At 45.5% G+C, this 27,161-nt stretch overlaps 1 protein-coding gene across 4 annotated transcripts; it reads left to right on the top strand.

Moving 5' to 3' along the window:
• The first annotated feature begins 245 nt into the window (after nt 1-245).
• Fam168b (family with sequence similarity 168 member B) lies at nt 246-27,161 on the top strand. 4 transcript variants are annotated; one of them, XM_028775416.1, is made up of 8 exons: nt 246-299; nt 5,399-5,479; nt 10,509-10,589; nt 16,301-16,336; nt 20,366-20,508; nt 20,585-20,783; nt 22,285-22,414; nt 23,016-27,161. In XM_028775416.1, exons 2-7 carry the CDS (start codon nt 5,410-5,412, stop codon nt 22,395-22,397), a joined length of 642 nt encoding a protein of 213 aa, XP_028631249.1. In that variant the 5' UTR covers nt 246-299; nt 5,399-5,409; the 3' UTR covers nt 22,398-22,414; nt 23,016-27,161. The 4 variants fall into 4 exon arrangements, with proteins under 4 accessions (XP_028631249.1, XP_028631246.1, XP_028631250.1 ...); XM_028775413.1 differs by lacking the exon at nt 246-299 and having other exon boundaries at nt 20,606-20,783; XM_028775417.1 differs by lacking the exons at nt 246-299; nt 16,301-16,336 and having other exon boundaries at nt 20,606-20,783.

The raw sequence follows: 27,161 nt of genomic DNA, 5'->3' as shown, positions 1-27,161 counted from the left end.
GCGCGCGTCCCAGCATCCGGGCATTTCGCGCAAGCCTCTCGGGGCGCGCGCGCGCGGGCGCCCAGCTGCGTCACGTGCCCGGCGCGCCCCCGGCTGGCGCGCGGCGGGCGGAAGTGAGGTTGTGAGCTGCGGTGTCTGCGCAGCATCGGCGGTAGAGGGGGCCGCGGCGAGGCGGGCGGGAGGCAGCGCGGGCCTAGCGGTGGGCCGCAGCCGAACGTCGTCTGGGCACTGTCCGTCGTCGAGCCACACGCCGTGCCGGCTCGGGCCGGCGCGCGCCGGTCCCGGAGGCGCAGGCCACCGTGAGTACGGGAAGCATGGGGGCGGCGGCTCGGGGCGGGCGCGGGCCGGAAGTGCGGCGCTTTGTGCAGCGCCTGGTCGGGCCGCGCGGGGAGCAGGGGCGCCGCTTTGTCCGCGGCGGGCCGGGGGGGCGGGGCGGGAAGGTCGCCGGCCGTCGGGGACACTGGCCGCCTCACACCCGGCGATCCCTCTTTCGCAGGAAAACGTAGGCTTCGGAGGCTACCTTAGCAAGGGAGGGACGTTCCGGGGCATGGCCCAGGTTCATTTGAAAAAAAGAGAAGGACGTCCTACTAGCGCGTCTGCGGCTGGTTGTTCTCCCGTGGTATCTCTTGCATTGTCTGAACTGATTGTTTTAATTACTCACGTAAACATCTTGGGAGTGTTCTGCGTGCAAGGAGGTTTGCTAGTGAAAAGGTTCACACGTGTGCATACACACCTTAAAATTAAAAAAAAAAAAACAAAAGGAAGGAAAAAGAAAAGGTTTGGGTAGTTCCTACGCCTTAAACTCTCCACTTCGCCTTGTGAAAAATGAGATTACTTTCTGTAGTATGGCAAGATTTTAAATTAGAGTAGTTCTGGTGCAAGCAGTCAGACAGACGGCCTTTGAAACTTCGGTAGGTCAAGGGCTAATGAGTGGTTTTGGCTTTGACAGCCAAGATTTGAGAAATCTAGGCCACCTTTCCTAATGCCGAAGCTACCGTGGTGGACGTCGTTGAAGGTCTTGCTTTCTTTAGTCTTTGTATAAAGCAGGAGCATTTTTGGTAGTGTCTGTAGTTTACGTGTGCAGCATTTTTGGAATGTTTTGACATGCAAGAAAACCTTTAAGGGTGTTAAAATTAATTGCAAGTGAAAGTTAAGGTCTAGTAGACGGATGCTTCAGGATTTTCAGTTGCTTGCCTCTGCATTCACCTAGGAGGTGATTGAGAAGCAGTTGATAGAATTGCCTCCCTCCTGACCTCCTGCCCCTAAAAGTGGAAGCGACCTTCTGTATAAGGCCAGTGTCTGGAACCCAGAAGGGAGGAGGAAACCATTGTTATTACTGCCTTTTTACCAGTCTCAGATTGATTTGTGCTAGCTTCACACTTGCCTTTCAGACCATTTTAGCGTTAGAGTTGAGAAGAAAAAAAGTGCATTTTAAAGATAATTTTCGAAGGTTTTATGGTTTAAGGGAGTTATCTTCCTAACTTGTCTTACAGATGGTTAGTTTTAATAGACCAGTTCAGGACAGTTTCAAAGCATGAGTGTATCAGTGTATCAGTAGTGATACCTGCTTCTGTGTTCTGTAGTTTTGTTTGTTTGTTTGAGATCTGACTGTTCTTTAAAGAAATATGTGAAGTTGTCCTGGAAGCTTGCAAACAGTGAATGCCGAGTTTGGACTGGAGAGTTTTCTTGCAAGGTATACTCTCCTTGCTATCAAACATAACTAAAACTTTCCAATACTGATATTTTTTTAATCAACCTGTAAATTTTTATAATCAATCTGTAAAGTATTTAAGCATCTATCTCTGGTATAGAGACAGTTAAAGCACCCTGAAATTAGTGTTGTTGATATGAAGCACTGAACTATAAAATGTTTCAATTACCACTTCATCTAAACACTAGTGTTTATGTTTTAAAACTCAAACTATGGGCTGAAGCAATGGCTTAACAATTGAGGGTGCTTCCTGGGCATGCAGAGGACTCCAGTTCTTTTTCCAGCACCTGTTTTAGGCAGCTCACAACTACCTGTAACTCCAGGTCCAAAGGATCTGACATACTCTTTAACCTTCACGGACACACACACACACACACACACACAGAGCATTTACTCAGAGGGCACAAACATAAACAATAAAAATCTATCTTGAAAGCTTTAATTGGGAGGATCTATTTTGTAATTATGCCTTTTTCTATCCTGGATCGGAGGACTGAACCCGGGGCCTTAAGTACTCTACCACTGAGCTAAATCCCTAACCTCATTAAACACAAATTCTAAAAAAAAAAAAAAAAAACCCTCTCATTTTAACGATGTGCTTGTGATGGTTGCTGACTGTTGATGTTGAGGAATTCTGCAGTCTTCTTACAGGTATGGTTGGGGTGTTTTGTTCTGATTCAGGCATCAAACCATCCGTAGCATTCCCACAGAATCCTCGGAACTCTGAGAATCCTCGGAACTCTGAGCCTGCATTTGGTGTGGGTACTTCTCAGAGTAAGGATTGTCCACCCTAGCTAACAGACATTTGTCCTTGAGAATGCCGCTCCTCTGGGGTTTGTGTGGTTTGCTCCCTAGTCTGATTCCATTTGTCCCTCAGACTCCTTGACTTTCCTGTTACTGGACATTAGGTGCTGGCTCCATTTCACACTTGGAGCAGTGTGTCTTGGCTGGTACCTAGTAACAGACTCCTGCCATGTGAGGGTACAGATAATGTCAGGAGGTAGTTTGATGCAGTGATAGGTATATGTTTCACATCTGCTAATCAGGTATGCTTTGATCATTCTAAGTTAGTCTTTAAATGGCTTAAGTTAAATTTTGTTATTGGGCTCACAGTCTTTGAAGGGAATCTCAGCATTGAATAAATAATTCAAGGAGGGGTTTTGTATTTGGACACAGAACTGATGGTGTCACAGGTTTCCTTTCAGCACACTAAGATAGTTTACCAGATTGAAAGGAGAACTGTACTGTTTTCTTTTATCAGTCTTACACTGTTTTTACCTGCCTCTTCTGGCACTGAGGTGGAACCTAGCGTTTCAAACATGCTAGACAGGTAGTTGCATTGCTTCTTAGTTGTATAGTCCCAGCTTGCACTTCTTAATTCTTTAAGACTTGTTAATCATGTTAGGGACCATGTATCATTAGCCTCTGGAGTAGTCTGATTTCCCCAAAGGCTGCCTGTCCTTTCTTGGCTCTGGCAGTGCTAGCATGGTTCTCTTTATTGCTGCTCCTCTCTTTGGAGGAGCTCCACCAAAGCTCACTCTCTGATCTCAAAGCACCCATTTCTCTTTTGGCCCTTACCATGCTTTGTCTCCAACCAGCATTAATCATGATTTTTCTTACTCCTTATAGTAGCTATAATCTACATGTTAAGTGAAACAAAAAACTCACTGTCTTAGTTAGGTTTCCATTGCTATGAAGAGACACCATGGCCAAAACAACTCTTCTTATAAAGGACAACATTTTATTGGGGTTGGCTTATAGGTTCAGAGGTTCAGTCCATTATCATCATGGTGGGGAGCATGGCAGCATGCAGACAGACACAGTGCTGGAGAAGAAGCTGAGAGTTCCACATCTTGATCCACAGGCAGCAGAAGGGACTGTGTCACACTGGCAGACCTCGAACATATATGACCACAAAACGGGCTTCCATAGTGACATACTTCCTCTAACAAGGCTGTACCACTTACTAGTGCCACTCCCTGTGCCAAGCATTCAAACACATAAATCAGTGGAAGCCATTCCTCTTCAAACTACAGTACTCATTGACCATACTTGGATAGCGAAGCGAAGGTCTGTGTTTTTACTTTTAGAAAAAGTATTGGATTGAACTTTTTCTAGTCTGTGAACTTAGAAGGGAACCTTGACTTGCCCTTGTTTTCTCTGTAGCCTTTACATGGCACTGTGCTTGTCTTAAGCTTAATTAACACAGGAAATCCACTGATAGATCCCAGAGTAGAGAACTAGTTTGGAAAGAATTTACTTCTTGGGAGATGACAGTTGAAACAGAGTCACTGTGTACTTCAGAGGAATGAGGATTGGCAGTTGACAGTTCCTGTGTTCTTGGAGTGTGACAAAGCACAGGTGCCTCTGCTTCTGGTGTGCCTTTGACCCTTGTTTTCTTCATTCACAGCCCTGTACTGTTCAGTACCTGTGAACTCATGGTGGTTGTGAAGTTGTGATTCTCTTGTCTCTACCTCCCAATATAGGGGTAGGCCACTAGACCCAGATATAGGTACACACACATATTTATATATAAAATATATATCATATACTATGTTATATAATAATGTGTGTATATAATATGTTTTATAAAGATAACATATTTATATATAAATATATTGTATATTTTGTTTATATGTTACATATTTGTATATATAAAGTGTGTAATACATATAATATGTATATGCATGTATACATACACATGTATGTGTGTGTATGTGTCTCTGTGTGTGTGTGTATCTGTCTATATAATTTTTTTGAGACAGTTTCTCTATAGCCCTGACTGCCCTGGAACTGATTGCTCTGTAGCCCAGACTGGCCTTGAACTTGGAGATTTACCTTCCTCTGCTTCCTGTGTGCTGAGATTAAGGACATGCATCACCACTGCCCGGCTTTTATATTTGCTTTTTTTAAAAGAGCAATTTTGAGATCTGGGGAGATATCGCAGTGATCTACACAGTGATGTAGCGTTTCTTGCTCTTGAAGGGACCCAAGTTTGGGTCCCAGCATCTACAGCAAGTTCCTGACCACCCCTGTCTGTAACTCCAGCTTCAGGGCATCCAACACCCTCTCTGCCCTCCATACTGCAGTACTGTGCCCTACTTTTCACATTATTATGAATTTTGTGTGTTTATTGAGACAGGCTCTTACACAAGCCTAGACTAATGTTGAACTTGTGGCAGTTCTCCTGCCTCAGACTCATGAAGGCTGGGATTACAGATATGAGCTATTATGCTAATCTCCTCTTTTCTTTCGTTGTGGGCGATTGAATCCAGTGCCTTGCACATTCTAGATTTTCACTAAGAAAGACTCAGACTCTTCAAATACTTTTAAAACAATTGCATGAAAATTCATATTCTGGATATGTTTTCATTTAGTTCTTTGTTACAAGGACATTGAGGTTAATTGTAGAATTTTTGACATTTTAGGTAGGGATGTGATAGATATTGTTTGCCTTAGTCCTGATGGATTGAAGTGAGTTATAAAGAAAAGACTACTGGGTCCTGATTTGGCTTGATACTGTGGTTATGGGGACATTCGTATTTATTTTCTGTTCTCTCTTGGTTGGGAGCAGCAAAAAAATAGTAGACTAGAATAACATTTGCTGCCTGCTCTTTTGAGACTAATGGAGAAAATTCTGGAAGCAAGAACTTGGGTAAATCACCCTTTTTTTTCCTCCCCTTTTAGTTCTTGAAATCATGAATCCTGTTTATAGCCCTGGATCTTCTGGGGTTCCCTATGCAAATGCCAAAGGAATTGGATATCCAGGTAAGCAAGTTGAATTTTGTTTTCATTATAGAATGTGAGTACTTTTTATATCTATGTAGCATAAATAGTTACAGTAGACATGGACTAGTTTTATGTAAGTCAGATGCAAGCTGGAGTCATTTGTGAGGTGGAATCCTCAGTTGCAAAAATGCTCACACCAGATTACCTGTGGGGCATTTTCTTGATTAATGATTATTGTGGATAGTGTCACTCCTGGTCCTGGACTGCATGGGCAAGCAAGGTGAGCAAGCCCTGGGAAAGAAGCAAAGCAGGAAACAGTGTGCTCCCGTGGCTTTTGCATTGGTTCCTGCCTCTCGGTTCCTGCTCTGACCCTTCAAGCTAGACTGTAAGCACTGAGATGAAAGCCTTTCCTCCTCGAAGTTGCAGATGAAAACTGCTTTAGTGATAAGAGCACCTGTTCTTGAAGTATTAACACTAGTTAATGGAGTAGCTGAATGCATCTTGAGTCAGGACAATAGCCAAAGCCCTGTGATATTAGTTTACCTGTCAGTCTTGATAAAGATTTGGATTCTCTGACAGATCCTTGATATGTCTGGTCTGGCCCTTTGCTTCTCACGTACTGACCAGTCCTGACTCAAAAGAACTTTAGTATAAACCATTATTTTAGTTAGGGTTTTTGCGTGTGTGTGTGTGTGTGTGTGTGTGTGTGTGTGTGTGTGTGAGAGAGAGGGAGAGAGGGAGAGAGAGAGAGAGATCACTTCAGAGAAAGCTTCTGTAACTCAAGCAGCTTTGAGTATCATCTCACAGTGTTTGTGCTTTTACTTATCTTGTATGATTGGCAGGGCAGGTATTTACAGTCTCTCTGATGGATACAACGGTTGGGGAAGTCCTAGGAGGTAGGTAGTCGGATAGATGCATTGTGTGCCTATGGAATCTTGGGCCAGCTTGACTTCAGTGCAAAGGCTCATGGGACATGGAGGGAATTCTTCCCCCAAATGCTATCTTGTGTAATAATTATTGTTCTTACTGTTTGTTATTGTTTGTTGTTTTTGGTGTATTTATTTTTAACTATTTTATGTGTTGGAGTTTTGCCTGCATGTATGTGTACCATGTGCATGTCTGGTGCCTATAGAAGTCAGAAATGGAAGGTTCCTTGGAACTATGATTAGGGGCAGCTATGGGCCACCATGTGGGTGCGAGGAATTGAACTTGAGTCATCTGCAAGAGTACTCTTAACCACCGAGCCGGATCTTCAGCTCATTTCCTTATTTATAACACCTGGTTTTGCTCACATCCATTTATTCCTTGTCTGTTGTCTTTTTAAATGAGTTATTGTACTTATTGTGTGTGTTACTGTGTATGCTGTGGTGTACATGGGTGCTATTCGGTGGACACTCAGACTTTAAAGATAAACCTGTATTGTTCCTGGTTTCTATCGGAGTAGTTTTTGCTGTGACTATACCTCTATAGCTGTTTTTCCCCTCTGTCTTCTGTTGTCTTTAAAATACTGTTTTTTCAAATTTGTTTGTTTTGCCATGCTGTGACTAGTGTTTTTATTTTGCTCAGCATTTAGAGGGCTTCGTGCATTTAGATTTTCCCCCCATTAGTAGCAATAGCTTTATTGATAGTGCACTACTTAGGATGGCCATGTCCTCGGAAAGTCAGGGTTTGAGAGGGCAGCCAGGTAGAGAGCCCCTCAGACTGGGTTGCTCAGTCATGGAAGTCTCAGCTAGCATCGGGTACCAAGAGCACAATTGCTGGTAGGAGGAGGCCTTCCTCCACTCAGTTTCAGAGAAGCGATGCTGGCGCAGTTGCCAAATAATGTATCTGGAATTGCTCCCATGCCAGTATATGGGCTTGCCTCTTCTTTCCGTTGCTTTTGTATAATATAATAACCTGTCATTTGGAATGTTCTTATTCAGCCCAGTTCCTTTTCTGTGTTGGGATTACTTGAAGGGTTTGCTATTTCTCAAATGTTGAAGGCAAATTAGCCTGATGCTTTTAATAACTGTGTTGGTGGCAGTGACCAGCAAGGTAGAGTCCAAGAAAGTAAACAAACAGCTTTTAGGGCACTGTCCAGCTGACTTGGGTAGAGATTCTCACTGTGCTCTTGGAAGGAGGGGTTTCCTCTCACATCCTCCCTAACAGCACCATGCTGTCACCCTTGAGTTTTAAGGACTGACATCAGTGGAGTTGGGGTTCATGTCAGGTGAATTTTTTGTTTTCCCTTGTTGGAGTTTTGCTTTTCTATATTTATCTGTGCAGGGCCCTGTGGATTTGACTGCCAACACTGAAAGCGACGCACACACACACACACACACACACACACACACTGTCTTGTGTATCTTTTGACATAGTTCATGGTCTTCTTTGAAGTCATTATCATAAAATGATCAGTATCATAAAAAACGATTAGTGCTTAGGCTCACTTCCTACCTGTCCATCCTCTCTGGGCTGAGGAGGTGGAGGTGATGTTGAAGGACATAGGTGTTGGTAACTAACCACTGGAAGGCCTTTTCAGGACAGGCATCAGGAGCACAGGGAAGCAGTACCGCTGAGCCTTGCCTGTGGACTGGATGGTGGAGAGTGAGCTGCTGCTGTGGTTTCACAGTCAGCTGAGGAAGTGTGCAGTGACCTTCAGCTCTTTCAGAGCTGCAGCCCTGGGGGGTTGTGCTGCCTGGGAGATGGGCTGTGGTCAGTTTGGGTCATGGTGATGGGTAGCATGAGTTCCATATGCTGAAGGGATGGAGCAGGAAAGGTATAGAAGGAGCAAGGCTCCTCGGGAGATGGGGGGGTGGGGGAGATGTTGATGCCCCACAAATGTGTCCTGACCCGCTCCACTAGACTCAGTGCCTGCGAGCTCACTGTTGGAGGGCTGGCATAGACTCTGCGAGCGACAAGCACTGCCGCACATGGCTTCCTGAAGGTAATGAGGGAGACATGAGGACATTTTCTTTTTCTGTGTGCGTGTGTGTGTGTGTGTGTGTGTGTGTGTGTTAGTATTACTGTGGATTATGATCTAGTTAGTGGCATTTCTGGTTTTTATAAAAATACATCATAAAAAGTTTTTGCTCCTAACTGGTTCTCTGGTACCTAAGCAGTATCCTGCTTAGGGTGAATTGATCCTGCCTGACCTGGCTTGCTTTGGGCCTCTGGTTGCTTGTGTTGTGTTCCATCATGCTCACACACACTGGACTCGAAAGGACTGCATTTGGACATTAGCCCTGGTCTGTGCTCTCCAGCCCTAGCATTGTCATTCTGGGAGATTCCCGAGTGGGTTATGGTATATACCACTGGCCTTTAATCTCAGCACTTGGAGGTACAGGCAAGGATCCCAACTTCAAAGTCATTCTCAGTTACGTGATGGGACTGAGGACAGCCTGGACTACATGAGCTCTTGTCTCACAAACAACAGAAACAACCAGAACCATTTGAGCACCCTTGAGTTCCCTTTGGGTAGCACCTCTGGGCTGCTTCAGCATAGTCTTGGTAGGAAAGAGAAGCTCAGCTCCTGACAAGCAACAGTGGCAGTGGTCAGGGCTTTGGGATGCATGGTTCTGTGTCCTGAGGGTGTGAGGGCCTCTTGCTGACCCTAGGTTAGGTTGAGCAGAAGTGGGCACAAAGAATCTTGGACTCTGAGGATTGCTGGGTGGGTACCCAAGGGTCTCTTCTGGCAAACACCACAAGGGGTAAAATTCTGTTAAATGTCTTACTGATATCTGTATGTTTGTGGCTGTGGGTTAGTCTGACTAAAGACTCATGTAGTATTAAACGTAACCATGGTTATTAAACGTAACCATGGGAGCTGGAGACATGACTCAGAGGTTAAGAGCACTGGCTGCTCTTGCTCTTCCAGGGGACCTGGCTTCTGTTTTTAGTACTCAAGTAGTTTATAACTGTCTGTAATGTCTGCTGCAACCAGGAGTTCTGGCACCATTTTCTCATCTCCAAGGGCCCTAGACTCACTCACGTACTACCCATACAGATAAGCATACATGCCTGTGACCGCCAGCACTCCGTAGGCAGCGGCAGGAGGATCCTGTCACCCTTTCAAAGAAAGAAAACTGATGGTCTTACTTGGATATGGATTCTGATAGTATTTTCTCATTCTGGGCTGCTTTGAGGTTAATTATAGCCTTTTTAGGAAGATTTGAGTTTAATGATCCTGACAACCTGGGCTCCTAACTGGCCAACTTGAACTGAGGAAGCTGGGAATTAAAATTCAGAATGTGAAGATGCCTGAAATGAACTTAAAAGTTTGAAACAGTCGAAGAACAAGAACAAAAATTACTAGCTTTTAAATAAAACAATCTGGTCCTCTCTTTGTAACTACCCCTCATCCACCATCAGTAAAAAGTAGGACCTAGGGAGGATCCAAGTTCACTTTGAATTCTGGTTCTTTCCAGCTTTGTGTAGTGAACCCTTTGAGGATAATGACCTAGAATACAAAGCTGAACACTCGTGTTGACTCACAGATGATATGATTATGGGGTGGAACTGCCAGGAGGGTTAGGTTTTGAGATTCCATCTTATATTCTTTTTCCTTTCTCCCCTCTTCCCTGTTTCCTCTCCCTTCTTTTCCTTTTGCTTAGAATTATGACTTAGCTATTCTTTTTTTTACCAGACAGGGTCTTGCTATATAGTCCTCACTGGCCTGGAACTGTTATTACCTGCCTTTGCCTCTTACGTGCTAGAATTAAAGATGTACCACTATATCCAGAGTTACTTGTTGGTTCTTATAGTTATTTTGGCCCTGGAATTGACCCTAGGACCTTACACATGATAAAGTGCTCTGTGCCCTGACTTGCACTCAATGCAGCTGTTCTGGACAGTAGACTCCTGATTCAGTTTCTGCATGATTTCCACCCCCACCCCCCAAGTTGTGCAGTGTGAGCATTTATTTATAGATCTAACAGTCTAGGTTATATTTGTGGCTCGTCACAATTCTAAGAAGATGACTAGAAATGATTTTGCTTTGAACAGGGTGTGTGGAATTCAGAAACAGTGGAGAGGCGTGGTGGTCAGGTGGCTGCCGTTTCATTGCTAATGCTGTTGTGTTTCCCTGCAGCTGGTTTTCCTGTGGGCTATGCAGCAGCGCCTGCCTATTCTCCTAACATGTACCCCGGAGCGAATCCTACCTTCCAAACAGGTATGTACTACATGACAGATGTCTGTGTATCTGGGGAAGAGATATGGAACTAGGATTTGTGGTTGAGTGTCTTTCTACATTCATAAATGAACTTGTTGATGAGTGTGATCAAACTTCAGGTCTCAGTGCATATAAGCTTTGCTTTCCTGAGTTTCTCAGATCCACCTACCAGCTTTTGGTCTGTACAGGTAATTCCAAAACCTTTCTTATGACAGGATGTCCTACCAGGGACTGGAGACCCTTTGTCACTGAGCTCTGCCTAGGGTGCTCTGCTTATATTTTTAAAAGCAAACTTTGCTTTACATATACAGTACATGCACACATTTTCAGATTTGAGAAATTGCTGGTTAAAATTGAAAATGAATTTGTTTGGTTCTGAATTACATAAAGATTATTTAGTGAGATTTCCTCCTGTACCCTCTGGTGTGAGCTGTCAGCTTCTCTTGGGATTTACTTAAACAAGACATTGTGATTCCTTTGAGTGTGCGGCTCCTGCTTTGATGTAAGAGCTGAGCTTGTCCCATGGGGCACGGTTGTTGAGGCTGCTGGGCCAGTGCTTTCCCCACACTCGAGTTGCTTTGGGTAGAAGAGGAAGCACTAATTCCCCTGCTCTGAATTCCTTCTTTGTGACTCATAAGTCTGCCCTCTCACCCGTCTCTCTGTGCCCAGCCTTCTGCCTTCCTGCCTTCCGTAGCGTAGACCCAGAGGAAAACTTGGGCATGAGCTTTCTGCTTCAGAGTTGTCTGTCTTAGGTCCGTGTTCCTGTTCACTACAGTTATGAGTGTAAACGGTGGTGTGGGCAGAAGGTTAATAGTTTCTCGTCTCTGGGGACAAGAGTCTCTGCTTTGATCCCCTAGCTCTTTCCCAGAGTAGGCACTTAGAAAGCTCCTCCCTCTTGTGATTCGTGTCTCCTTGCTCTCCTGAGCCTGCTGCTGAGACTGTGTTACACATCTTCAGCAGTTTCCCACAGTGCTACTCAATAGGGCACCAACAGTTCTGCCACCCTGTTCCTGTTTGAAGGCACATTACACTCTGTAGCTTCTTTTTAAGCAGTGCTCTTGTGTATATAACTAACACACAGCACATATCTATAATGCGCATTTGGTCGTTTCTGCTGTGAAGGGAACCTTTATCACAGTTGGCAGTGAACTTACCTGTTTGGGCAAATTCGGTTCTGTCCATTTCAACTTTACTGGGCTCCAAAGAATCATAGATGTGTTTTTTCTTGCTATAGATGAGTTGTGGTTTCTAATTTTTTTATATAAATGGAATCACACAGAAGGCACTGGGTCACTTTTGGACGTCTTTAACTTAGACTCTCCTGTTGTAGTACCTGTTCCTCCTTCCTCCCTTCCGTTGTCACTTGTGCCTGTTGTATGTGAAACATCGCTTGCTTATGTATTGCTCAGCTACTAGCATTTGTACTGCTCGAGTTTAAGAGTTTGTATTTAAAATTCATTTAGCAAGTGAAGTTTTCTGGGTATTAACATAAGTCCATGCTTTCATTTTGTTGAGTAAATATAAAGGGGTGAAGAAGCTGATTTTAGGGCAGGTAAGAGTCTGCCACAAACAGTATTCCAGAGTGACTGCTACCTCCATTCCCCTGGGTGTGTATTATTAGTCCCAGTCCTCTGTCTCCTTGGCAACTCCGGTATGAGTAGTTTTTTCCATCCTAGTTGTATTAATGGACATCTAATGATTTCCCATTGTAGCTTTGATTTGAACTGCCTTGACAGTAACATTGATGATCTTTTCATGTGTTAAATTATCATTCGACTCTCTGGTAAAGGGTTCTGCTGGGCATGGTGGTGCAGATCTGTCTTGCCAGGTACTCTGGCGGCTAATACAGGAGAATCCTATGTTCAAGGTGTACCTGAACTACAGGGTGAGTTCAAGGCTAGCCTGCACATTTTAGACTCAGTTTCATATAAAAATGAATGAGGAATGGGAATGGAGAGATGGCTCAGTAGTTGAGAGCAGTTGCCATCTCTGCAAATTTTAGGCCCTAGCACCCATGTGAGGCAGCTCACAACAACCTATAACTGCAGCTCCAGGGGTTGACACCAACACATACATGGGTGCAGACACATTACAATTAAAACTAAAGTAAATAGTGAATAAAAGCAAAAGCAGAACAAGAGCTCTGGACAGGGTCAGTGATGAGAAGTTGCCAGCTTGGGCAAGGCCCTGGATTTAGTCCCCACAATACCCCTGAAAGGAGAGAGGTTACATGCATCTTTAACTCTCTGTTAGGAAGTCATTTTATTTTTACAGACTTTGTTTGAAGATCTATTTTTATTTTCTCTGTGTGAGCATTTGTCTATGTGTATGTATATGCACCATGTGTATGTCAAGTCCCTGCTAAGGCCAGAACAGGGTGTTGGTTCCCCTGAAACTTGAGTTACAAGTGGTTGTGAGGTGCTTGAACATGCTGGGAACTGAGCCTGCTTCTCTACAAGAGCAGCCAGGGGTCGGAACTGCTGATGCATCTCTGCAACCCACGTTTTGGTTTTTAAAAGACGTGTGCGTGTGCGTATGTGTGTTCCTTGTGTTTCTATGTACCATGTGCAGGTACCCCAGAAGCCAGGGAGAACAGCAGATTCCCTAGAGCTGGAATTACAGACAGTTGTAAACTACCTGGTAAGGTGCTGAGAACTGAGTCCAGGTCTTGCACAAGAACAGTATGTACTTTTAATCATCCAGCTATCTTCATTGTCTGTCTCTTCCTACTCAGGGGTGTCTTGATCCTGGGCCTCAGCCTCCTGAGTAGCTGGAACTGAGATGTACTACTCTCTTGCTTAGAGCAGAGTTTTAAAAGAATTTTTTTATTTATCAAGTTCATGATTACAGGGGTTTCTCTCCCCCACCCTTACCATCACCCCGCTTTTCTTTTGATACCTTGCACAGAGCACAAGTTTTCAAAATTTGATGAGGCTATTACTGTTCTTTTGTGGATTACATTTTTGGTATTCTGAAAATCTGTCTAAAATCCTCACTTTACCTTCTTTCAGTTTTAGCTTGTACACTTGGAGTTAATTGTGTGTAGCTCTGGGTTAAACTGAAGTGCATTTCTGTGGGTTAGTGCTTCCTGCTCACACCCTGTGTGCACGTTCTTTACTCACATGGTTTACTTACACCTCTTTCCTCCTAGAGAACACGCTGATATGAAAAGGACTGAAAACTTGCAACTCATTTTTGTGATTTTCCTAAAAGAGCCTCGGGTTTGTTGAGGACAGTGCAGGTGTTCTTGCCTAAAGCTGGGGTGTCTGGAACAAATGCAGCCCCCTTCTCTCAGGTTTCCTCCTGTCTTGTCCACTTTCCAAGACTGCTCTCAGCTGGATCCTTAAGTGTGAAAGCTGAGGTAAGCAGTAACAGGAACAGTGGCCCAGGGTGCGGCCTCGGTAGCCTCTGCCAGGCCCCTTGGCTGACAGACTCATGGCTTCATAGTGCCGGGTTATCTGTGTTGGTGTTGTCAAAAGACTTGGAATAAAGCTGTTTCTCCGAAATTGGTTAAGGCAGGAGTATGGAGTATCTTGGAAGGCCTTGGTGTCCCACCATACGGTTGGCACCTGATCTAAATCAGAGCTGTGCACTCTTCTTTTATGGGTCTTTGAAAAGTAGGCTCCCTTTCACTGGGCCCAGTAAGGAGGGACGTTTCTCTTTTCTGGATATGATCTAGCACAGAGGCAGCAGGTCTGAGGGGCTTCCTGGGCACCTTCGCAATACTGTGATCCTTTTTAGTTTTTTTTAAAGATTTATTTTTATTTTGTATGTGTATGAGTGTTTGCCTGCATGTTTGCCTGTGTACCGTTGTCAATTTTATGCTGGCAGAAGCCAAAAGAAGGCACCAGCTCCCCTGGAACTGGAGTTACAGGTTGCTGTGAGCTGCCATGTAGATGCTGGGACTGAACCAAGAACAGTGAGTGCTTTCAATCCCCGACCCATTTCTACAGCCCCCTTTTCTTAATTCAGTTGTAAATGTGTCACAGGAGTCTGAGAACCTTGGGATTTGTGGTGGCTTTGGTGATACATCCTGTTCCATGATCTGGATAGAGATTCATTTATTTTGAACAAATGTGGAATTTGGAGTGGGCTTTTCATACTTGTAAACTCCTTGGAAACTGAGCTAGTGAAGGCTTAACCTGGTTGGTGACTGGTGACATCCTGGGAACTGTGATCTCATCCTTGGAACTTTGTTGGTATTGTGGGAGGATGATGATCAGACTTTGGGCAGGCCTGGCACTTAGTGCAGTCTGGTACTCCTGGCCCTGTCCCACTGCATGACACAGGCGCACTGATGATCTGAAAGCCTCAGGGAAAAGTAACTGATAGTGATCACTGTAGCCATGGCTGGCCTGCAGACCCATAGAGGTCTTCCTACCTCTGCCACTCCAGAATTAAAGGCTCTGCTGGAATTAAAGGCTGTGCCACCATGCCCTGTCAAAGCATGTTTTTGAAAGGCAAACTTGTTGCTGAGAGATGCACTACAGCAGTAAGTAGTAGGCAAACACAAATACACATGCAGCTTAGAGCAGGTAACAGTTCCGTGAAGCTGCCTGTTACAGTGCTTATCTGGCTTTGACATTTGTTTATAAAAGATATTTAACAATAAATGAAAATATAACCTAGTCTTTTTTTTCTTTTTAAATCCAGAATTATGTCTCTGAAATGAGGTTCCAGGTTTGCTTAAACAGAAAGCTTATTGTATGACCAACTGTTTTGAAATAGCTCTAGAGTGTTGATTGACAGGAGTCTTTCCCTCTTAAAGGTATATATGCACAAATTCTAACAATACCTATGCTTGCAGATAGCTTCTTACAGTTAAAGCAGAGGGCTGGGGGTGGGGCTCAGTTTGTAGAGTGCTTACCCAGCACACAATCCCTATACAGCCTGCATGGTGGCTCATCGTGGGGCTAGAGGATTGGAAATGTAGGGTAAGCTGCTATATAGTGAATGTGAGGTCTTCCTAGGCTATGAGACACTCACTGCCTTGGGAAGGAAGGAAATCAGTCCTTTGCTACCACCACATTAGAATGCCTATGTGTCCTGACTTCCATTAGACTCCTCTTGCTGACTGCTGTCCTTTTGTTGTGGTGGGAGGCGTGCTGTTGTTTTGTTTTTGTTGGCTTGTCAAATTCAGTGATAAGGATTCTGTTGCTCTTTTGACCTTTTGTCCTGTCTAGAACCTCTCAGGAGACTCAGTAGGACTCTTGAGATTTCTCAGTGTGTGTTTCTGGCCCATGAGCTATTCTAGTACTGTGCTTTCTTGGTGCTCGTTCAGGAGCCCTGCTTCTCCCATAGCCTGGCTCCTGTGCTGAAGCCCTCCTCGGTCCTTGCCGCTTCTCAGTTTCCACTTTGCTTTTGTGGAGTATTTCCTTCAGTAGCTTCCCAGGAGATTATGAGAGCGTTCTGTTGTAGAGAATTTTCCCCTGTAAAAAGCATTTTCTGCATCTGTATCTGACCTCCCAATAGTTCTGTGGATGTAGACATGTGGGCTAACAGCCATTGTCCCTAGTTAAGGCATCACACTGAGAAATGGCCAATACTGTTGAATACTGAGAATGAGGATCTATCTAATGCTACATACTGAGTCTGTTTATGAAGCTGAATGTATATCTTTTGCCTTCTTTAAATCTGTAACAGCTTACCTAACCTTAAAAAAATATTTTGTTTTTTAAAAAATGATTTTTTTTGTTTGTTTTTGTTTGCAGTGCTGGAGATTGAACCCAGGGTCTTGCACATGTTAGGCAAGTGCTCTGTTCGAGCTGTGTTCTTGGCCCTTTGTGTTTTGTTTGTTTGCTTGCTTGTTTGTTTGTTTGTTTGCCTTTAAGATTTAAACACTGACATGTGTGAGTGCTTGCCTGCATCTGTGTGTGCCCAGTGCCTGAGGAGGACAGTAGAGTGTGTCAGATCCCCTGGAACTGGAATTGCAGATGGTGAGTCGCCATGTGGGTGCTGGAAACTGAACTCAGGTCCTCTGTAGTCTAGGCCTGTCTTGAATTTCCCATCCTCTTGCCTCAGCCTCCTGAGTGCGAAGAGTCTTAAGTGTAGTGTTACCCCCTTAGAGAGTTTTCAGTAGAAACAGTTTCGGGTGCATCCCTAACTTGTGAGAGTGCAGCCACTTCCCCAGTCACTTGCTCTTGATTGCTACCAGCTGAGTCGCTGTGTCAGCTGTATTCCATCAGTGTTCCTGTGTTGTTCTGAAGCAACTCTCATGTATCACGTGATGACTTTTACAAGTACCTCTAAAAGTGTATGTGACACTCACCATGCCTAAAGCGTTAGTTACTAGTGCTCCCGTTTCTACATGTCGTCTGTATCACAAGTGCTTCTTGTTGTGGCTTTGATTCTGGGCAGTGGTGTGGGCCCTGTTTTTAAGACAAGTGAGAACTGACTAGCATGGCTCCACCGGGACACCCAGGGTCTGTCCTCAGAGTGCTGCACACTTGAGCATTTTGTTGTTTGGTTTGTTTTGTATTTTGGTTTTTTGAGACAGGGTTTCTCTGTGTAGCCCTTGCTGTCCTGGAACTCACACTGTAGACCAGGATGGTCTCACACTCACAGATCTGCCTGCCTCTGCCTCCCAAGTGCTGGGACTAAAGGTGTGCGCCACCACTGCTCGACCATTTGAGCTTTTTGATTGTCAATATCTCCTTCATGTGATTTTAGTGCTTCCCTCAGAGAATTTTGCTCTCTCTCCCTTCTGTATTTTTGGTTTTAAGCAGTCCCTCCATGCTGGCCTCAGATCCACAGTCTCCTTCCTCAGTCTTCAGAGTGCAGTGAGTGCAGACACGTACATCCATACTCAGTTTTGGCAAGGTGACTCGATTGAAATTCCTGGAAATAATGGGGCAGAAACTAGATTTAAAAATGGAGTAGGTATCAGACTTAGCAAGGCCACCTGTTCAGCTATTATACTGTCTGGCGTGATTGTGGTTGTGATAAGTGAAGGCCTGGTTTAGAGGATGGCAAGGTATGCTTGATTTCTCTGCTCCAGTCCTGCATAGTTCCTTTTGTGACAGTCTTGCTTCCACCCTGAGTTGGTTTTCTCTCCTGCATCCATGTTGCTGTGAGCACTCTACTTCCCTGCTTCCCTGTGTTTCCTACTAAAAGTCAAGGACCTTGTCTAGAGGGTCGGCTCTTTTTTGGTCACCTTTAGTAGGACCTGGCTCGGTGGCAGGTCATGACTTCTTGCATAATGAGTACTCCCTTGGGAACCGTTGGGCTGCCCTGCTCCTTCCCCTTGCTCTGTCATTGAAACCTGAATAGATGGATCTTACATGGCTTCTCCCAAACTTAAAGATGGCTTACAGATTTGTTGTGGTTTAATTGGCATATAATAAAGTTGAACATACTTAAAAATTTGAGTTTCAGAATGCATGTACCATCTCTATCATTTTCCTTTTTATCCTTTGTAAAGGCCAGGAGGTGAGCAGTGGGAGAAGGGGATGTTTGCTGTTTACCCTGTAATAGATGTCCAAGATGGGCAGCGTCCTTCTCAGAATGGATTTATTAGGCTCATAGTTTTGGAGATTTCCATCCTTGATGACTTAGTCCCATTATTTGAATGTGTGGCCAGGCAGAACATGATAAAACAAAAGCCCTTAAATTATGGATTTGTCCCACAGTACACATACCCCAATGCATATACCCTGCTGCATACCACAGTGCATATATCTCAGTGCATATATCCCAGTGCATACTCCAGTGGCTACAGAATTTACCACTAGACCCCATTCTCTCGCACTACCACACTGCAGAGCACACTTTTGGAGGAGTCCTTCAGATCCAAGCTATGATAGTCTCCTTATGTACTCTTTCTTGTCTTTTAACTTGCTTTATAAATTCTAATAGAAAGTCTGCATTTTTGGCTTTCTAGGTAAAGCACCAGTATTGAAAGTTGATATTTTAAAAATGGTAGATATTGTAGACGTCATTAATGCTCTCTACTAAAAATATAATTAAAAATTTCAAATTAAAATTGTTTATACTTGGTTCGTCCTTTAAAATTGAGACACAGTTTGTGCACGAACACTCACATATTTAGTGTGTACTTTGATGGGGTCCCACAGTTGGACTTCAGCACTAACTGTGGAGCCATCGCCCAAAACAATCTTGGGACATTTTCATTCTGTCAGTAGGGCTTCCCTTTTCTCCCTTTCCAGATTTTTTCCACACATTTAAGACTTGGATTTCAAAATACGTATGCCATATATCTGTTACTTTTGATGTGGACAGGCCAGTTGTTGGATATGTAAATGAGGTCATTTATTATGTGGTATACTTTGTCTGGCTTGCTTTGGAAATCCAATGGATTTATAATTTGTAATTTTTTTCTTAGTGATTGCTAAGTAGTGTTTATATGGCCAGATCAGAGTCTCCTGTTGATGTGGATTTATGTGTAAGGCTGGAAAACATGTTTTCTAAATTCTGTTGTGGCCCCTGGTGGGGTTGTTGCTTGCATTTCTGAAACCTGTCTGTCAGAGCTTATGATTCTGACACACCCATGGACAGCCAACTGCTCTGTGCCACAAGTCTACAGCGACAAAAACACAAAGGCCATCATGGCCTCTGCAGAAAGCCTTTGTAGAGAGTAGGCTTGAGGAGACTGGCAAGCTGTCCTCAGAGTTCAAGTGCTGGTTTTGGTTGGATAGTTGCACCACCACAGTCTGCAGTTGCACACTTATGAAAGACTCCTGCCTCTGGCCACTGCCTAGTTTTCAGTTATTGAATTCTTCCCAGGGTTCCCTTTCAGCTGTTTGCTCAGGCATGTGTCTGACTTTCACCTCATACGGCTATCTTGGAGCTTGTCTTGTGTGTCAGCAAGACACTGATTCGCAGGACACACCAGAGTCTGCTCACTAGCAGTTGAGTGGCCAGAACTCTCCTGGAGGAAGACCCCTGTCTCTGCCACTCCTTCAGGAGCCAGCTAGTCTCTTTGCCCTTGTGGAGCTCTTCCTCAGCTTCATGTACCTGTCCTCATTCCTGTGACCTGTTAGTACAGCTTCTGGAAATAGCCTCATGTGGCTGTAGGGCGCCATCTTGTCTTCTCTTCTTCATGTAGCTTTATATGTTCTGTCCCCTTTTAAGAAATGATTTGTGTATGTGTGGAGGGAGTCCAGTACTCCTGGAGGGCAGAAAAGTTGGCTGGATCCTCTGGAGCTGGAGTTGTGAGTGACCTTATGTGTCTGGAACTGAACTTGGGTCCTCTAAAAGAGGACTATGTGCCCTTAACTGCTGAGGTATTTCTTAGTATCTTCTCATGTCTTCTGTTTAATAATCTGCTTTAGTGTTTAGTGTTTCATTTTAGTGATGGTGCAGGTCAACCTGCCCCCCTGACTCCCGACTTTACACTGAAGTGCTTTGCCAGGCTGTGACATTTTGTTGGTTTATTTAGTTTCGCTGTAATGAGCAATGTCTTGCTTGCTTGCAGTGAAGTTGCATGTGTATACGCTTATTTCTCTAAGATTAGACCTTAAATGTAGGGTGAAAAGGTATATGTGCCATTAATGCCAAGTCGAGCTGAGGGAGGCCATAGTCACTCCTATCCAGCAAGACAGGACAGGTTCTTGTGTGAGTATGTGCTCTGCAGAACTTAGCACTGCACATGCGTACATGCACACAAAGCATAGAGATCCAGGTAGAAGAGAAGGGACTGTGGTGGCAACAGGGCTCCACCGTGTTCATGATTGGTGGTGGCCCTAGCTCCTTCCTGCAGAGTTGTCCTTGTCTGGCATTGACTAGGTGAACTCAGGCCTTTGGCTTCTTTGTTCCAGGCTATACTCCTGGCACGCCTTACAAAGTGTCCTGTTCCCCAACCAGCGGAGCTGTGCCACCGTACTCCTCCTCTCCCAATCCTTACCAGACGGCTGTGTACCCAGTGAGAAGTGCCTACCCCCAGCAGAGCCCATATGCCCAGGTATGCTTGGGCATGTCCTACCCCTGGGGGAGGGTTGGTTCCATCATCTCCCTACAGCCCTGGGACCCTTTGGCAGTTGTCTCTGTTTTCTCCACAGCAAGGCGCGTACTATACACAACCTCTGTATGCAGCACCTCCTCATGTCATTCACCACACCACAGTGGTGCAGCCCAATGGCATGCCAGCAACTGTCTACCCTGCTCCTATCCCACCTCCTAGAGGCAGCGGGGTCACCATGGGCATGGTTGCTGGGACCACGATGGCCATGTCAGCAGGTGAGTCCTAGTTCTTGTGTGTTCTGCAGAATCCTGAGACATGCTGAAGTGGGGAGAGTCCATGAAGCTTCTGACTCAATGGCCTTCAAGTCTCAAGGCCTTACTTAGGAAAGGATTACTGAGCCCACCCCTTCTCTTCCCTTTCTCCTTTCAGGAACACGCATGAGTCGAGTGGCCTTCCCACTGTGGAACTTAACTGAATACCATGCCTCGTTAGAGAGCTAGGTGGCCATGTGGCAGTAGGAATGAGGAGTGTTTAGGTAACCCTCATTTGACTACTTCAGTGAGCAGCTAAACTGAGCAGTTCCAGATGGGCCAGCTGTCTCTGTTGTTGAGGATGCAGTAATGAGAAAGCTCCTCTAAAAAAGCTGGCTTTATGTCCCTAGAGGGAATCGCTGCTTGTAACAATCCTATGCCGTTTATTGATCAGATCAGGAAAGTGAGTTGGGACATACCTCCATGGAAGCTTGGGGTTTGCTGGCAGGTCTGAGGATGGAGCCACCTCTTGACCTTTCATTTGTAGCTGCCTTTAAACTGTTCCATGCAAGATCACTTGCTTCTCCATGACTGAAATTTAAGGGAGAAAAAAAATGAAGCCATCCCTTACACAATTTTTTTCTGGATGTCAGCATGAGGAAATTATGTCAGCTCTAGCACTATGGGATTCTGTTTAGTTTCTGCTTTGACCTTTTCAGTTTGTTGTTACAGAAAACTAGCGTAGACTGGCTGCCTGCCTGGAGGCAGCTCCCTCAGGAGTGTGGGCAGCAAGGATGTGCCTCCACCTTGAGATGGGGAGGTGTGGCTTAGCCTCAGCCATTCCCGAGTGTACGTGTGAATGGGTAGAGCCCCCTCATGCCTGTGTTCATGGTCTTTCTCTGTCTTCTCCTCGCTGTCCTCTCCGTCCAGTATACAACCCAGTGTGTTGTGAAACAGGTCTTCAAACATTGACCCTGCAAGTCTAAAACTCCTGTACCTATCACACAGATAGGCCATTCTCCTTCTCTGAGGGGTAGCATCCACTATTCCATGTCTGAATTTGACAGTGTTGAGCACGTCATGTGAGGACGTAGGGACACACACTGTCCTTCCTCACGGGCCTCCTCACTTAGCACACTATTCTCCACAGTCACCTCTGCTGGCCATGTGGTAGAATCTCCTTCCTGACTAAGGGGAGTCGACTCAGTTTTTCATTTTGTAGTCATGTGATCTGCCAAAATCACTGCATGGTCTGAAGAGGAGTTACAAGCATACTGTGACCACACCAACTGCTGTGCTAATAATGCCTTTCGACACTTTGGATAATTCGTTTGGAGTTTTGACACTCTGGTTCAAGACCAAGACCATACCTCTTCCCTGACCCAACCGTCGCCCCACCCCCCCCCGCCCCCCCCCCCCCCACACACACACACAGTGCCAGATCATGATGTGCGATCAGAGGCCACATGGTAGAGCTCTCTCTAGTGGTCACTTGTGCTTCCTTATGAAATGTTCTTTCTTCCAGGTACCCTGCTGACTGCTCATTCTCCAACTCCTGTAGCCCCTCACCCAGTCACTGTCCCCACGTACCGAGCCCCAGGAACACCCACGTACAGCTATGTGCCCCCGCAGTGGTGATTGCCCTGCAAATTAATGTGAGTATTAGTGAAGGATGCGGCTGGGTGGGCCCTGCAGAGGTGCACATCTCTGAGGAAACTATGAAACTGACCAGATAGAAGCACTGGTCTAGTTTGCTTGTCTGCCGATGTGGTAAAACACTGAGCATGAGCGCCTTGGGGGAGGGAGGATGGGCTTGGCTTACAATTACCATCCATCATAATAGGAATCTGAGCAGGAACTGGCGAACAGACCGTGAGGATGGGTGGTAACTGGCTTGCTCCCTCTGGCTTGCCCTCCTTGCTCACCTACCTTCCTTATAGCCTTGGTCCACCTGCCCACGAACGGCACCCTAGGCCTCCATCCTTGTGTCCTTACCCTTATTGGACATCCCAGGAAGGAAGGAAAGAAGGAGGGAGAGCATTGAGTGTTCAGTGTCTGTCTTGCTGCTTCTGTAGTGGGCTTGTATCACTTCTGTTGACTGCAGTGTGTAGGGCTGCAGGTATAATGGGGCAGGGGGCACAGGGTGTGACTGTAAGGTGGGTGAGAGCCGGGTGCCGAAGCTTTGGCTACTGCTGCCCTCTCTGGAACTTGTGAAGCACAGGTGCCAGGAGTCTGACTGTTGTCATTCTTTCCCAGATTTGAGGATGGAGCTGTGCAGTCACTTCATTGAGTTCCACAGCTGGTGCTGCGGGCCTTGTGCCTCCAACCAGGACTTTCTTCTTAATGCTCCGACACTTAGCTAAACACGACTGCGTCCCAGCCCAGCAGGTCCCAGCTCGCTAGTCTCCAACTAACTCTGTGGGTTGGTTTTAAAGCAAATCCTGTTTTGTGGACTGCCTGGCAAATTTTTTAGCTAACTGTAATGATAAAAAAGGGAGTATTACTCTATTCTGAATCCTATCTAGTTGAATGCATGTTTATCAAAACAAAAACAAAGCTTGCTCAATCTACCTGCAGTGACTGATGCAAAACCACCATATGCAAAACCCAAAGGACTGGTCTGTGTTCACAGCCTGTTACTCATGCACCTCTCGGATGTATGCTGAGTCTCAGTTACACTCGTGCAAGGGATATCCTCACTGAAGCGTGGGGAGTACTGGACGGGACTCTTAGGGTGCTGGGGTTGCCAGTTATGGACACAGACTTGTAGCTTTCAGCAGCCTGGTTTTTTGGCACTAACTGACTGATCCTGGAGGGAGCTGCAGGGACTGGGAGAGAGAGAGTGTGAGCCTGCAGCAGCTCCAGATAGCAGCAGCAGGGATAGTGGGGCCCCTTCTCCTTCATTTCAGCTGGAGTGTGCTCTGGGAAGCAGGGATCTACCTGAAGCTTATCAGGAAATACAGGAGCTTGGTAACCAGTCCAGCTGGGGTGAAGAATGGTCTGTGTGTCAGAGCAGTGTCTGCCATCTGAGTTTCCGCTGTATGTCTTACAGGATAATGTTTTGTGTATCTGTTGGGACTGTTGGAAAAGTCCATTGTAGAAGTAAACTGTCTTCCTAGGAGGGAAGATGTCAAAGAGAAGCAGCCACACTGAGGCAGTGTTGCCTTTTGCTTTATTTCACTTAGGGAACCATTCCTTTTTTCTTCTGAGAATAATTGAGTCAGCTAAAGACACAGGCACTGCTGTATTCTCCCACAAAGACTTCAGCCATGTGCTGAGGAGAGTGTTGTACATTTAAGACTGGTTACAAGGGAATACGTGTATTTTTAAGTTAGTTCCTCATGTTTCTTGTAGAGAAGCAGGGCTGTGATTATGTCTAAAAATGTAGAGATAATGTAGCTTGTCTTGGGGTCTTTCACCCAAGGATGACCTGCCCTCTGTGACTAGCGGGGTGAGGCCTGGGAAGCCTGCGGAAGTGGTTTGTGAGCCCCTTTTCCACTCTCTTCTGTAGCTGATGGCAGTCAGTACCAAGCTGATGTGGAAAGCAGAAAGGAAGGGCCAGGCAGGTGAGGAATGCGCTTGCCTGGAAGACTCTATGGTGGGAAAGATTTTGAGTGTGTACATAAGAAATCACGAGGGTTCTTTTTGCCTGAATATGCCCAACTTGAATCTGTGAGAGTGTTTTTGTTCAGTGTGGGTCAAAGGGGCGGGGCATGAGGACCTCTCTGGGGTCTGTCAATTGGGGGTGTGCTTTTTATCTTTTTTTTCAACCCCATTGAATTGCTAGGGCTTTGGTTGGAAGAGGTGCTTGTCTCTGGCAGCTAAGTCAGGGCTTCTGTGTTGGTGTGAGGTCACCTTAGTAGCAGTCAGCTTGGCTAGAGGGTGGGTCACCTGAATATTGAACCTTTTGTGACCTAATTTTTATAGTAATGCTCTCCATAATTTTTTTTTAGCATTTTATTTTTTGAGAAGTTTAGGAAGATTTTTGCATGAATCAGTGTGAACAGAAGATTCCTCATTCCTTATGTCCATGAACATAGAATGTTTATGGATAAGTATGTTTAATTGCCTCATGAGCACTTAAGTGGTGTGAGTGTGTGTGTGTGTGTGTGTGCACGTGTGTGTGCGCGCGCTTGGGTGTGGGTGTGCATGGGGGGAGGGGTAGCACAAGAAAGCACACACTGCACAGAGATAGAAACATTCGCTGTGGCACATAGCCTACATCTGTACTTCCTTGTTGGGATTCCCATCCCTGCAGTGGATGATGTGCAGTGTTGGTAGTTCCAAGGTTTCCCGGACTCAACAGACAGAAGGTTGTCTCCCAGGTGAATAATCACAGATCAGAACAAATGAACCTGTGACTTTCACATGTGTTTGAAGAAGTCCCCTTACCCACCCCCAACTAAACATAGCTATCTCCCTGCCTGGGAAGGGTATAGTTTTTTGCCTACAGCAGGAAGTACCAAGTCTTAGGGCTGCTTGCAGCTGTACACAGTGTGTGTTTCGAAACAGGCCCCAAGTTCTCAGGAGAGAGGGGTTGCCGCCCTCCTGATCCTATCGGCTTTCCACACTTGCCCTGGAACTGTTTAAATGGAGTGACTATCAAACACCTGTGTTATACAACTCGCCTGTGTGGAAATCTTTTCTGTTTTGAAGCTATCAGGATGTCACTATGGAATCTGCTGGTGAAAGATCTTACCAGGTGAAAATCTGGGCCTATGGATAGGAGTGAACTGTCACAGGTGGTGACTTTAACAACATTGAGTTTCAGTGAAATTAAGGAACAGAATTGGGTCAGTATTCTATTATATAGCTGCACAGGTATTCCAGAACATTGAGGAACATTCCAAGAAAGTGTGCTTTCTATGTGTGTGACATTCCTGACTAGAGTCCATCTGCTGAATTGACAGGCAAGCAGAGCCTGATACCTACGAACACTGACATCATTATCATCTGCTGCTGCCTTCCCTGAGGCTAGGGAGCTTCCTGCTGCTGCTGCTGCTGTCTGCGGTTTAGAGCTGTGCAGCACTGGAACCTGTGAGCTCCTTGAGTCTTGAGAAGTAAGCCCACCATCAGGATTGGGCCAGTTAGGCTACAGGCATGGATGGAAGCGACCTCTGGAACTGTTGTCTGTTGTATTGTGGTCTTCCTTGGAAGAACTGTTGAGTGGCCTTTGGTTACCAGTTACCATCCTGGGTAGCAGCTTGTGTTTTGCAGGGACAGTGTTTCCAGCAGGTAGGGAGGTCCTGGATTCTGGATTGGTTGTTAAGGGTCCTGCCTTTCCTCAGCCGTGCACCTGGTATCTGACTGCATCAGTTTTTGTTGTTGTGATGTGAAGGGAGGCTGACTGAAAGAGCAGACTGGGTGTTGTGTGGTACAGTGAGAAGAAGTCATTCCTGGGGAGGTCTGAGCTCGGCCTTCTGACTTGGGCCTTTGAGTGCACCAGCCTTAAACACTGGGGCTGCTTCAGATTTCCTCAGTTATCCTGAATATTGGAGATATTACTGAATATTACTGTGGGGCCACCTTCTCTCAGCAGCTGACTTCTGTACTCGCGTACCTGGCACTGCCGGGTGGCGCAGGACCTCCCAGGGTGCAGTGGCAAGTATGGCAGCTGCTGGTCCTTTCTTCGGGTGCTGAGGGTTGCGGAGGGCAGGTGTGCAGCAGAGCTTACTCTCAAGTCCAGCACACCTCCCAGGTCTTTGTATTTCCTGAGTTGCTTCCTCCTGTCAAGTCTTCTGTGTTGGATGGCATGATCATGTGGTCTCAGTAGGAACAGTCACAGTGTTCCCCATGTCTTAAAGGATTCTTCTCTTCCCTACCCCTCCCTGTTCATGTGAAGAACAGAAAGCCTGTGGAATAAATCTAGAACTATGGCATGGGAGGCAGCAGCTGTAATGAGATGTGAGGGCCCGGTGGGTATACAGGCAGTTCCCAGGGAAGGGCAGTGGGTAGCTCTGGTGCAGACTGTGGGCAGCATAATAGACCAGTTAGGTCAGGCGGGGACTGGCTCCCAGCAGGGTTATTGTGGCAGCTGGAGGCCCCAAGGAGCCTGATAGGCTGTGACTGAACAGAAAAGGTTCTTCTTTTTTTAATCTTTTGTTTTTAAATACTCTTTTTTACACTGTTGTTGGTACTTTTTTTATGCTTAAGTCAGCATTGTCTTCCAGTGTTAAAGGCACCCCTTGCCTCTTCATAGAACTTATGTGTCAAAACAAAGGAATGGGCAGATTGTCCATCCAAGCCAGTTCAATTTGATGTAAATTCATATTGTTTTAATTTTTTATGCAATCTGATGAGTAGATGAGCTCAGATTTAAAATCCTTAAAAGCACGTTTATTGTAACCAGAATTGTTATGTAATTAATACTGCAGTTTTCAATAAAGATTGACTTGTGTTGCA

The sequence above is a fragment of the Grammomys surdaster genome, unplaced genomic scaffold (assembly GCF_004785775.1).
Source record: "Grammomys surdaster isolate TR1022 unplaced genomic scaffold, NIH_TR_1.0 255, whole genome shotgun sequence".
NCBI classification, from domain to species: domain Eukaryota; kingdom Metazoa; phylum Chordata; class Mammalia; order Rodentia; family Muridae; genus Grammomys; species Grammomys surdaster.
Note: the sequence above shows the minus strand (reverse complement) of the source record. Positions and strands in the feature narration are given on the sequence as shown.